The 12,925-nt window shown below is 44.3% G+C and overlaps 2 protein-coding genes across 5 annotated transcripts in view; both read left to right on the top strand.

Moving 5' to 3' along the window:
• LOC112206779 (uncharacterized) overlaps window positions 1-6,696 on the top strand; it is a 22,390-nt gene extending 15,694 nt beyond the window's left edge. Inside the window, exons 6-8 of the mRNA XM_054675489.2 lie at window positions 1,587-1,648; window positions 2,114-2,147; window positions 4,366-6,696. Of these exons, the coding sequence (XP_054531464.1) occupies window positions 1,587-1,648; window positions 2,114-2,147; window positions 4,366-5,276 (1,007 nt within the window). The 3' untranslated portion in view covers window positions 5,277-6,696. The remainder of the gene's footprint in view (window positions 1-1,586; window positions 1,649-2,113; window positions 2,148-4,365) is intronic.
• Window positions 5,273-12,925, top strand: LOC134806995 (uncharacterized). Of its 4 annotated transcripts, XM_063808399.1 has the most exons (5): window positions 5,273-6,335; window positions 6,869-6,941; window positions 7,673-7,825; window positions 9,561-9,602; window positions 9,758-9,921. In XM_063808399.1, exons 1-3 carry the CDS (start codon window positions 5,787-5,789, stop codon window positions 7,678-7,680), a joined length of 630 nt encoding a protein of 209 aa, XP_063664469.1. In that variant the 5' UTR covers window positions 5,273-5,786; the 3' UTR covers window positions 7,681-7,825; window positions 9,561-9,602; window positions 9,758-9,921. The 4 variants fall into 4 exon arrangements, with proteins under 4 accessions (XP_063664469.1, XP_063664467.1, XP_024208437.3 ...); XM_063808397.1 differs by lacking the exons at window positions 7,673-7,825; window positions 9,561-9,602; window positions 9,758-9,921 and adding exons at window positions 10,489-10,627; window positions 12,488-12,925 and having other exon boundaries at window positions 5,582-6,335; XM_024352669.3 differs by lacking the exons at window positions 9,561-9,602; window positions 9,758-9,921 and adding an exon at window positions 12,488-12,925 and having other exon boundaries at window positions 5,685-6,335.

The raw sequence follows: 12,925 nt of genomic DNA, 5'->3' as shown, positions 1-12,925 counted from the left end.
TTTACAGATGGATGATGTAGCATTGCATGCAGACCACCTTGCTTTTATTACATTCATTTGTTCACTGATGGTTGGATTATTTCCACCTTTTGGCTCCTGTGAAAAGTGATGCTATAAACATTAGTATACAAACATCTGTTTGATTTCTGTTCTCTATTCTTTGGGGTGCCTAAGAGTAGAGTTCCTGGGTCCAACAGGGGTTCTATATTTAACCTTCTGAGCCACTGCAGACTGTTTTTCACAGTGGCTGCAACTTTATCCATTTCTACCATCAATGTATCAGGGTTACAATTTCTTTATGTCCTTCTTCACACTTATTTTCCTTTAAATCATCCTAGTAGGTGTATATTGGTGGCTGCTTGTGTTTTTCATTTGCATTTCCCTAATGACTAATGATCCTGAGCAGCTTTTCCTGTGCTACTATCTGTGGCTGTATCTTCTTTAGGGAAATATATGTTGAAGTCTTTTGCCCATTTTTAAAGAGTTGTCTGATTTTTATTTAGTCAGTTTGTTGTAGATTTTTGAATATATCTTAAATATATTTAAAATAGATTCTAAATTTTAGTCTCTTACAAGATAAATGATTTGCAAATATTTCCACCTTTGTGTAGAACTTTAGATTCACAAACTTCATTAATTTGTATGAAATCCTCAGCAGTTGACCCCAAACAGATAAGACTGAAGCAGTATTTTAGGAATAGTTGAAAGTATGATCACCACAAAACATAAGCGTAATCAAAACCTGCAAGCTACATGTAAGGCACAATGACAAATAAGGCAGCAAAGGGCCATCTGGTGATTAGTTCACCACACTTGTTGCAACTGTTTGCGCTGCAGAGTTAAAACACACCAGCATTCAACCCATGTCTCCTCTCTTGAAGTAAACTGTCGTATGTTGGCTGGCCTGAACAAGCGTAGATATTCTCCATCCTCAATTAATATGCATGCATGACAAAGAAAAGGAGGCCTGGATGAAAAAATATTGTGTGATTAATAATTATGCTTTAATTAATTTTAAAGGATATAATTTCAGTATTTCTAATTCTCCCATCAGCACTTATAACAAAGGATTAGTGAATAAATACCATAGACTGTTTTGCCTAGAATTGAATCCAATCTATCTATTAAACTTTGCTTTTATTCAAGTGCAAAATGCTAAAACACATAACTGCAGTGACAGCCACTGTGGATCCTCAGAGGTAAAAGTAGTCTTGGGACATAAATCCTGCAAGCTAATATTGTTTTTACAGGTTTAGAAAACCATTTAGCTGGGTTTCAAACCTCACAGTGTGAGCAGTGGGACTCTCATCAAACTATAGCATGTGCTTCAGTACCATTTGTAGACTGACTCATTCCCATTTTCTTAAGTTGCCATCGGCAAAATGCCAGGGACTCTATTTCTTGCTCCTTAGCTCCTCGTTCTTGCCTGTCTTTCCACGAGGGAAGATTTTCTAGCAGGAGCTCAAGCTATGCTTTTAATGAAACACATCCACACACACTGTCCTGTTGTCCACATTAAGCAGAGCTCCCTGAATAACTCATGAACAAAAGCATCTATGACTAACTCTTGCTCTGTGTCCTCCTAGCCTCTGAGGAGTCTCTAGTTCACAAGGACAGAGGAGATGGAGAGAGGCCAGTCAACGCGAGGGTAAGGTTGCCTTGCTTTCTCTGAAATAGAAATGTTCCTTTCTTGGTGTCTTTCTTTTTCAACTGACTTTACATGTGAAAAAATGACAATGTCCATGACAGGTATTAAATGCAGTTTTCTGAGGGGGAGGAAGAAGTGACTCTTAGCAACTGATATGTAATCCAAAATGGCATTTAGCTGTGATGGCTTCAGGTTGTAGACTGTATCCTTGGGGTCCTTGTCCTTGGAAGCAATGTCTTCTCCTTGGATTCAGTATTTTGCACTTGCCAACCTACGTGGACCTGAGAGATCCACCATCCAGAAGCTGATGTCTTTTCCAGTGTGTATCCTACCCTTGTTTTGGAGGCCTTGAAGTTGACTACACTTTCTGATCAAGTTTTCAGTATTCATTGAGAGAAACAGAGCCTTGTGCAAACAATCCACAACATGACATACCCCTCAAAAAGCTTTGTTTCTGTATTGCAGGTGGTGCAGGTGGCCCCTCTGAGGTGTGAATCTAGTAAGTATTCTGGAATCACTTGCCAAGAAAACAATCTGGATGCCAAGAAAGGTGTGGCATCCTTGCCTGGTTTCAATGTGAAGAGCCTCCCTGATCCTGGGATTGTGATAGGAATAAGTATAGGGGAAGTGTTTTTTTAAAACCTGAATTCCCCAGGGAAAAATTATGGCCAAATTTTGAGGAAGCAATTGTGCTCCCTTTTGGGTGGTGCTGAGTTGGGTGCTTGAGGATTGGTGGTGTCTTGTGTGAGGCTGCATCGTGTGGTGTGAATGTGTGTGTTTCTGTACAGGTGAGGCTGTGTGTTTTCTCAGGAGAGATTTCCCACTTATACAACCCAATAACCAGTGTCCACTTCTAACAATAAAATCCACCCCCGCTCTACTCTCTCTGTACAGTGACTCCTCCACCCTCACCAGAGCCATCCCCGGGTCTGCCTTATTATCCCCACTGCTCAGGTGGAGAACCTGAAGGGCCAAGGGAGTGGCCCCAGCTCCCGAGTTCCTGAATGAAAAAGTGAAAACACGAAGCCAGGAGTGTGGGCCAGTGCTGACGCTGACATGCACTTAGTCATGGGGTGTTCACCACCACACAGGGAGTCCAGCATTCATGTATAAGCCCTAAAGCAACGAGCCCAAAAGGCCCCAGACACTGCCCATCATCATAAAGTGGCCTCCATGGTCACACAACCCAGGGCAGTTATAGGCTCATCTCCCCACGGACCGGCATAGTCATCAGTGTGTCAAAAGCACAAAGATCCCCAGGTGTTTGGCTCAGCTCACAGATCCCTTTTTTTTTTTTTAACTTTTAAGTTCAGGGGTACATGTGCAGGATGTGCAGGTTTGCTACATATATAAATGTGTGTTATGAGAGTTTGTTGTACAGATTCTTGCATCACCCATATATTGAGGCTAATATCAGTTATTTTTCCTGATCCACCCCCTCCTCCCACCTCCCACCCTCCTCCAGTAGGCCCCATGCTCACAAATTCTAAGAGGAGTGGGGGACCACAAAGGCCAGTGTGGCCCACTTCAGTTGTGAAGTTAATTTGCTCAGCAACTGGCCAAAGTCTATAAGGATGGGTGATGTATTTTAGTAGATTTAGTAATACTATCTTCCCAAGCCCTAAAATGCTCAAATCCTGCCAGCCAAAAATGGTGAGGAGGGACAGATAGGAACTCTGTGTGGCACTTGGTTATTAGCCTGGCTTCCATCCCTTAGTGGCAACTCTCTTGTATATGTGGGTTAAAGACCTTCAGCCTCAAGCCAAGCCTCCTCCATGAGGAGCCATCTCACTATTGACTGGCTAGTGCCGGGTATGGCCACCAGCCCAACTGAAACAAAATGTTGCTTTAAAACAAGTGTAAATCTCATACATACAACAGGCAAATGCAGAAGCAGTGTGGTCTCGCAAGTTGTAAAGAGGACAGTCGCAATTTTGCTGGACTTCAACCTGGGTAGAAGACATGAGGGAACTCTGTCACTAAATCACGGCAGAGTTCAAGGCCACTTGCAGACTATTTCATGTTATAGAAGGTGGCCTTTAGCTACTAAGCAAAGGCCTCTGTTTCTCATTTCTTTCCTGTTCATCTTCTTGGTCATCCTTCTTCCGCAAGGGAAACGAGCCCAAGCAAAAGGCAGTTTCAATATTAATTTGACCGAGGTTTTGTGCAGTTTATTATCATCCAGGTAATCAAGTGCAACCCAGTCTGCCTAGCAGCCCCCCTATCTCTGCTCTGTGTTTTCATTTAATAAACATTTTGGTCTACTTACTATGTGCTAGATTTTCTCGAGACCAAGTAAATGAGATAGAATCTTTATGTTGGCAGCTAAGTTAGATTTAACATAACTGACAAAAATTAAAATTTCTGATTTCTTGTAAAAATATTTTGTATGTGTGAATGCATACTGAATGTAAAGTGGATAAAAAACTCACACTTGCACTCATGGAAGGCTTTTCATGAATTTGTCAATTTTTATTTTTTATATTTCCCCACTTCACCGGATAATGCATACCTGAACCTGGAAACTGATTCCCACTGCAGAAAGTGTTCTGAGCCACATCCCTTAGCTTCACTAGTGCAGGTCCACCTGGGAGGATGTCCCAGCATCAGCTTGGCCCATGCTGTGATCAGCCACCTCCATGCACCACACCAAGCAAGCCCCTGGGTGATTCAGTCTCCACCACCAGGGCACTGACCTTAACTCTGTGTTCTTCTAGCTCCCCATGAGGACACCGTACACGACATCACTAACGAGGACGCCACACACGACATCGCTAACAAGGACACTGTACACGACATCGCTAACGAGGCCGCCGACAAGGGCATCGACAACGAGGACGCCGCCCAGGGCATCGCCAACGAGGACGCCGCCCACGGCATCGCCAGCGAGGACGCCGCCCACGGAATCACCAGCGAGGACGCCGCCCACGGAATCGCCAACGAGGATGCCGCCCAGGGCATCGCCAAGGAGGACGCCGCCCAGGGCATCGCCAACGTGGTCGCCGTCCAGGGCATCGCCAACGAGGACGCCGCCCAGGGCATCGCCAACGTGGTCGCCATCCAGGGCATCGCCAACGAGGATGCCGCCCAGGGCATCGCCAACGTGGTCGCCGTCCAGGGCATCGCCAACGAGGACGCCGCCCAGGGCATCGCCAACGTGGTCGCCGTCCAGGGCATCGCCAACGTGGACGCCGTCCATGGCATCGCCAAGGAGGACGCCGCCCAGGGCATCGCCAACGTGGACGCCGTCCATGGCATCGCCAAGGAGGACGCCGCCCAGGGCATCGCCAACGAGGATGCCGCCCAGGGTATCGCCAAGGAGGACGCCGTCCACGGCATCACCAACGAGGACGCCGCCCAGGGCATCGCCAACGAGGACGCCGCCCAGGGCATCGCCATCGCTAATGAGGATGCCATATATGACATCGCTAATGACACCGTACAAGGCATGTTAACGAGGACATCGTACAAGCCATCGCTAACAAGTACACTGTACACAACATCGCTAATGAGGGCACTGTACAAGACATCACCAATGAGGACGCTTTATACGACATTGCTAATGGCACCGACAAGGCATGCTAACGTGGACGCTGTACACGACATTGCTAATGAGGACACCATATAAGACATCGCTAGTAACTATCGCAAGAACAAAAAACCAAACACCGCATATTCTCACTCATAGGTGGGAATTGAACAATAAGATCACATGGACACAGGAAGGGGAATATCACACTCTGGGGACTGTTGTGGTGGGGGGGTGGAGGGATAGCATCGGGAGATATACCTAATGCTAGATGATGAGTTAGTGGGTGCAGCGCACCAGCATGGCACATGTATACATATGTAACTAACCTGCACAATGTGCACATGTACCCTAAAACTTAAAGTATATATAAAAAAAAAAGACATCGCTAGTGAGCACGCTGTATACGACATCACTAATGAGGACGCTATATATGACATCGCTGATGAGGACATTGTATACGACATCACTAATGAGGACACCATACAAGGCATTGCTAACGATGACGCTGTACACAACATCGCTAATGATGACACCGTATAAGACATCGCTAATTATGACGCTGTATACGACATCGCTAATGACACCGTAAAAGGCACGCTAACGAGGATGCTGTACACGACATCACTAATGAGGACAGTGTACAAGCCATCGCTAATGAGGACACTGTATATGACATCGCTAACGAGGACACTGTACAAGGCATTGCTAACGAGGACGCTGTACACAACATCGCTAATGAGGACACCATATAAGACATCACCAATGAGGATGCTGTATATGACATCGCTAATGACACCCACAAGGCATGCTAACGAGGACGCTGTAGACGACATTGCTTATAAGGACACCGTACAAGACATCGCTAACGAGGACGCTGTATACGACATCGCTAATGAGGACGTTGTATATGACATCGCTAATAAGGATGCTTTACAAGACATAGCTAATGAGGTTGCTGTATATGACATCGCTAATGAGGACATTGTATATGACATCGCTAATGAGGACGCTCTATACGACATCACTAACGAGGACGCTGTATATGGCATCGCTAATGAGGATGCTGTATACGAATTCGCTAATAAGGACGCTGTATATGACATTGCTAATGAGGACACTGTACAAGACATCTGTAAAAAAGAAGACGCTGCCAATGTAAGACACTTTTCTTTGTCTTGAACAGAAATGTTACTTTCCTGGCTTCTTTCCAATCAGATGTAGACATGAACATCTGCCAGTGTGCATTATCAATGTCATCTGCAGTTTAATCAAATGTAGACATGAACATCTGCCAATGTGGACTATTTATGACATCTGCAATTCCCTTGGTGTGGTGCTATTGATTGGCAGCCTCTCACCAACCCATGCCAGGCACACTGGGGTGTGGTAGATGGCAGCATCCACGATCCACTGCAATGCAGAGGTGTTTCCCTCCACAGCAGTTTTCCCCCATGGATTAAGAGTTGTGAAACTGCCAATCTAGATACACTTTAAAGATAAATTCTGTGGGAAAAGGTCTTGTCTTTTCCACAGGTGTCTTCCGTGCCAGTTTTGGGGGACTTCGACCTTTGACTCAATCACTATACCCCTTCTTATTTTCTCTCTCAAGTTGTCGAGAGACTATCAGATCTGTGTGACGTGTATGGCATCATTTCACCCTCCTAATGTTTTCTTTTCTATAATTGCAGGAGCCATTGACACTGGAGAATGATACGTACCCTGAAATAACTCACTTCCTGAGGAAAAAGCGCCATCTCCAGGGTACAGAAACCTGATTCTGGGCTCCTTTTGGGAAGGAGGATTTGGGGTCTGGTGAGAGCAAATGATTTTGCAAGTATAAAACAATGTCCAGAGAGGCTGTAGGGATATCTGTGAGCCCAGAGGAAACACCAGGGGATCCTGTGCGAAGCACCGTGGCTTCAGCTAGGGTGGGAGGAGTGGGTGGGCCTCTCTCTAATGACTTATCCTGGTGTTTGTGTTTCTAAAGATTTGATTGTGGAGAGCATATCTGATGATGGGGATTTGTAGGTGGGTAACTACTTTCCACGTAAGATCCAATTGGAGAGAGTTCCCAGGGGCCTTCGGGGATTATCCATGCTGCTTGGGAGGTTGAGGGAGGGGGCATGAAATCAAAACGAAAAAGGAAATATGTGTCAAATTGGATTTGGTCTTTTCCGGGTTTATTGGCATAATAGTTAGAACTGTCTCTCTGGGCTATGAGAGTGCTGTGTTATTTGAAGGTGATCTTTCCCGGAACACCTGGCCTTTTCTTTTCTGCCTCTGCCAAACATCACAGCCTTTGGGTTGGATTAGTCAGCACCCCTTGGGATTGTGCAGAAGAGGTTTGGGGTTGCATCGAGTGTCACCTGTGGTGAACAGAATCTGAGGGACACAACTCTCTCACAGGCACTTACTTGATCCTGGAGACAAAGTTCTCCTGGTGTGTGCCCAGGGGTGCAGGAGAAATTGACAGTCTGCCTCTGAACTTTCAGGACTTTAAAAAGCACTCATGTTTCCATCCTCACTGTTGACTCCTGGCTTAAAGGGATCTCCCAGGGTGAGTGAGGAGGCGGGATCGGACCCTGGCAGTCTGACGGCAGCACGTGTTCCTCTGCACTGGGCTGTGGATGACATTACACACCTTGGTGAGAATCAGGAATTGAGGCTAACCACATCTGAAATTGAGATGGGCCTTGAGTCATATAAATAGTTTGGAAAAGATGCATTTTACTACGCTATTGAAAGAAACCATTTATTTCTCACTCCAGCAGGATAAATGGTTTTCAGTATCCATTTAACTGCTCATTGACTCTTACTGTAGATGAGGAGGTGGCCAGCAGCCCCTGCCCTCCCCCAGTTGTAGGCCCAAGGTAACCAGCAATTGACTGGATATAATGGAAGAGTGGTGCATTCGGAGGTATCTGTATTAATGGGACCCACATGATATGGATGAGAGCTATTAGGGTGAGAAAAAGCCTGGGAGCACAGTGAAATATTTAAATATTAAACAAAACATTGTTGAAATCTCCATTGTACTTTAGTAGTTGAAGTCATTCTTGTGGTCATCACTGCCTTTCCCAAGCATAACAAGCTACTTAATATCACATAGACCCGTGCCATGAGGAATGATGATCAGTTTGTAAAATGCCAATAAAACAATTGCCTATAGAAGCCACAATGTTTCATCCATATATTTCAATTTCCATGTGTAAGTATAGTTCAAATTTCAAAAATTTATTATTATCTAATAGAATATGCATGGTATATCAATGAGCAATTATCATACTGTTTCTATTAACAATTATTTGTATGATGAAAAAAGCAGACTCCCATTCTTGGATTTTTCTCAGTTTGCACACATTAGCATGACAGCCCCATTTCCACCTGACATGTGCCAGCAAGAGGCCAGGAACAGAGGCTTTTCTTATTAACTAAGATTTCTAAATGTATTATGTATTCACATTTAGAAACTCTAAATATCATAAAAGGTTAGCAAGGAAGTTTCCCTTCCACTCTGAACTTCCAAACACCAAGTCAACATTTTTGTTTGCATATCATCCCTGCAATCCATGTGCAAATAGAAGCATGCACCTGGAATGCAGGCTGATGTGTGATCGTGTTTACACAAAGTCCTCTGCACCTCTGCATATATCACTGGGCAATGCACCTTAGTTATCATTCCACATTTCAAATGTAAATCCATTGTATTGTTTCAGAGCTATAAAGTACTGCACCCCATGACTATTCCCAAAATTACTTAAGCACCCCGCTATGGGTATCCATTTGTTCTGTTTCCAGTCTTGCTCTTATAACCAATGCTGTAGTGAACAGCACTGTGTTGAGAAGTGGTGAACGTGGGCATCTTTGTCTTGTTCCCTTCCTCAGGGGGAATGCTTTCAACTCTCCCCCATTCAGGAAAATGTTGGCTGTGGGTTTGTCATAGATAGCTTTTATTACCTTAAGGTATGTCCGTTCTATGCTGATTTTGATGAACGGTTTTAATCATAAAGAAATGCTGGATTTTGTCAAAGGCTTTTTCTGCATCTATTCAGATTATCATGTGATTTTTGTTTTTAGTTTTATTTATGTGATGTATCACATTTATTGACTTGCGTATGTTAAACCGTCCCTGCATCCCTAGTATGAAACCCACTTGAATCATTGTGGATTATCTTTTTTATATGCTGTTGGATTCAGTTAGCTTGGTTGTAGCATTTCTTATTATTCCATCTGTGGAATGTATTGGTTTAAATAATGAAAACATGTTCTATCCTCACTGCTTAGCACTTTGTGTTTCTTTAATAGCCTTCCCAACAGGGCAACATAAAAGCAGGAGCCCTGCTAGTCTCCCCTTAACCCGGAATCCCCCCTTCTCCACAGCTCGCTCATTGGACAGGATAGACTGGGCGCCCAGGCTTCAAGGTAAGGACGTGCTCTGTCACCTAGAGGTGCAGTGCTTGGGAAGGCCAACCTTGGAGGGTTGCCTGCCAGCTTTACAGTGACAGAGGTGTTGGGAGGGACTGACCACCAGTGCATAAGGCTGTGCTTTGTTGGTGACATAAAGGATTGTTTCACAGATTGTTGGGGAGGGACAATCCCAAGGCCTCCCCTGGCCCTGGTGCTGGCTCTGCACAAAGGCAATAAGAGAGGGATGCTGGTAAGGGCTGACCTGTTGCTGTGCTGGGGAGGAAGGTGCTGGGCTGAAATTCAGGAGGCTGAGGATGCAGCAGTCCCATAGGAGGTACGTGACCTTCAGGATACATTTTCTTCATTGATGATCAATGGAAATGAGAAATCACTGACTATTTTTTCTATCATTGGAATCTACTCTCTACTGCTCATGCTGTTCCTGTCTTTTGGGGAAGATGGAGGATCAATCAGTGTGCGCTGCACTGAGTGGAAGGAAGGAGAACTGTGACAAAAATTAAGGAAGAATGAGAGACGGGAGGGCCCTTCATCCAGCTGCTTGCAGAGTCCTCCTGAGGAGGAAAGCCCTGTGGCTCCCTGGCGAAGGAGCAGTGAGGGCTGCGTGACTCCCACAGTGAAGTGTGTGGTATGTCTGAGGACACCCAGGCTGGTGGTCCATGAGGAGCCAGTGGCAGAGTGAGAAGCAGAAAGGCCAGGAGGGTGGCTGGAGGCCAGGCTCTGAGTCATTCTCCATGTGATGGAAACAGCCGGAGCCCAGTGGGCTTGGAGGTACAGGATGCGGTGGCTGATGACAGAACAATGTGGAGAGAGGCGTCATTTGTCAAATCCTTACTTTGTTCTGGGCATTGTGCTAAAAATTCTGATGGCTCATCCCATTTAGGGGCTGAAAGTTGCAGAGGTTTAGGAAGCTCACCCACGATACTGGAGCCCCCATCTCCTGCCCTAGTGCCGTCCACCTTCTCACCCAGCCACCACCTGTTTCAGGGGAACACACAGAAGTGGTAACCTCTTATGGAGAGGCAAGTAAATTCTGCTGTTTTTGTTATTCACAGAAAAACACTGGCTCGTGTGGGTTGGGAAGGTGAAATACCAGAAGTATTTCATCTAGTTATTTCTACCCATGCAACTCCTATAGTATTGAAATGCATAGGTTAGCATTTTTGGCCAATTTACTCAGCATTCTGGGTTAAAGGCTTTTATTTATTTATTTATTTATTTATTTATTTATTTATTTTTGAGATGGAGTTTCGCTCTTGTTGCCCAAGCTGGAGTGCAATGGTGCGATCCTGGTTCACTGCAACCTCCGCCTCCCAGGTTCAAACTATTCTCCTGTCTCAGCCTCCCAAGTAGCTGAGATTATAGGCACGTGCCACCACACTGGGCTAATTTTTTTGTATTTTTAGTAGAAATGAGATTTCACCATGTTGGTCAGGCTGGTTTCGAACTCCTGACCTCAGGTGATCTGCCCTCCTCGGCCTCTTAAAGTGCTGGGATTACAGGCGTGAGCCACCATGCCCGCCCTAAAGTCTTTTAAAATTCACTTGTATAAGTTGACTTAGTTTTCTTTAACCTTGTAGAAAAATACAAAAATGGCAATCTCTTTTATCACACAAATAATGTCTTTTTAATGGAGTGATTTTTTTCTAATTGAGGTATTATGTACTTTTCATTTACTAATTATTGTTTACATTTGAAGTGTTTTATGAATTAATATTTAATTGCATAGATGAAGATTACTAGTTATAGGCATTTTACTAACCAATACTCATTAAGCATAGCATGGATTCGTATGACATCAAGGAGCTATTTTATTTGGTAAAACGAAAAAGCACAAGAATGAACGAACGCAAGAACTGAAACAGTGGAGACACCTAGAATGACTTGTCTAAGATCTAAATCATTTTGTTGTCTTCCCAGCGTACTTATTATCCTGATCATTGTCATCAGCATTGTTTGGGTCCTTTTAGCACAGATTTCTCAAAATGGGTAACTCCATAACAGTTGGAAGCTTACGAATTCATATAATTTGTAAGAGGTCAATTTGGAAGTACCTATCTATTTTAAAATTCCAATAACCTGGGAATTTCATCCCATGTCTAGAGTCTTCTATGTAAAATATTTCCACAATTAGGAGAAATATGTGCATGGGGATTTTCTATGTAGCGGTGTTTTGATATAATAGAAAATTGGGATAAACCAAATTTCCATCACGAAGGAAATAGTAATATGCTGAATAATAATACAGCGAATATTATGCAGGCTTTAAACATCAAAAAAGAGTTCAACTTCTGACTTCCGATGATGGTGTTGAAGCAGGTCACTGCTGGTTTACATTTGATTTTCATGTGGGAACTCTGGAAGTCTGCCTTAGTGATTTTACATGTGGCTAAATTGAGCTAATGACAAGCTGTTCGAAGTATGGCAAAATGGAACTTTAAAACAGTATCTTGTCAGCAACCAAGTGGACCTGTTTCACGTAAAGCCCATGCATTCATCTGCCTGCCCATCATTCTGTCTGTCCATCATTCTGTCTGCCCACACGGGCATCATTTGTTAGTGGAACTGAGTGCCCACTGTCGAGCTGACAAGCCCATAACCTCCCTGTTTCTAGTCACACATTAATTCTTCAACAAGTCCCTTTTGATAGATTGTGATTAAGCTTAGCTGCTATTTCCAATTGCTTCCCCAAACGTACTTCTCACTGTTCTCCCATCACACCCTTCAGCCCATCCATGCGGGGATCCTTTGCTTTTCCCACCTTACACCAAACTCCCTATTTTTACTCCCACTTTTACCTCCTCTCCAAGACAAAACAAACAAAACTAGCATTTTAAAACTTAGTTGTAATCTTTCTTCCTTCATGAAAATTTCTCCAACAGCCACTCCCACGGTCCTGTGTCTTCCGGATATTTTAAAATAATGGCTATAAGGTTGAGCACTTCAGGATATGCTGTTTTGCTGTGTGCAGATGGAGGCAGTGGCTGGAGTGAATGAACGGCAACACTTGCTGGCAACCGGCAGAAGCTGAGAGACAGGGAACAGGCTCTCCTCCAGAGCCTCCAGGAGCCAGGCCTTTGGACACCTTGAATGTGGGCTTCTGGGAGACCACGCGTTTGTTATAAGCAGCCCAGTCTCTGGCAGTTTTTACGGCTGCCCCCGAACACTCATCTATACCTGTCTGACAAGGTCAAGCTCCAAGGAAGGGATTCTCTACATATCTACATTGTTTGCAGATTTTACAATAATCATTTATTCTTGCATGGCTGATCATTGTTAACCAATACAAATAAAATAATAAAGAAATGACCCACATTTTA

This window comes from Pan troglodytes, chromosome 23 (genome assembly GCF_028858775.2).
Source record: "Pan troglodytes isolate AG18354 chromosome 23, NHGRI_mPanTro3-v2.0_pri, whole genome shotgun sequence".
NCBI lineage: Eukaryota > Metazoa > Chordata > Mammalia > Primates > Hominidae > Pan > Pan troglodytes.
The sequence above is the reverse complement of the archived record's forward strand: the minus strand, read 5'-3'. Positions and strand labels throughout refer to the sequence as shown.

What these genes read in the sequence shown, in the direction of transcription:
- LOC134806995 (XM_063808397.1), top strand. Translation starts at nt 5,787, where the DNA reads ATGCTGTACACGACATCACTAATGAGGACAGTGTACAAGCCATCGCTA. An exon ending in AAAAAGAAGACGCTGCCAAT is followed by an intron (nt 6,336 to 6,868) that starts GTAAGACACTTT and finishes CTATAATTGCAG; the next exon opens with GAGCCATTGACACTGGAGAA. An exon ending in GAAAAAGCGCCATCTCCAGG is followed by an intron (nt 6,942 to 10,488) that starts GTACAGAAACCT and finishes CATCCCATTTAG; the next exon opens with GGGCTGAAAGTTGCAGAGGT.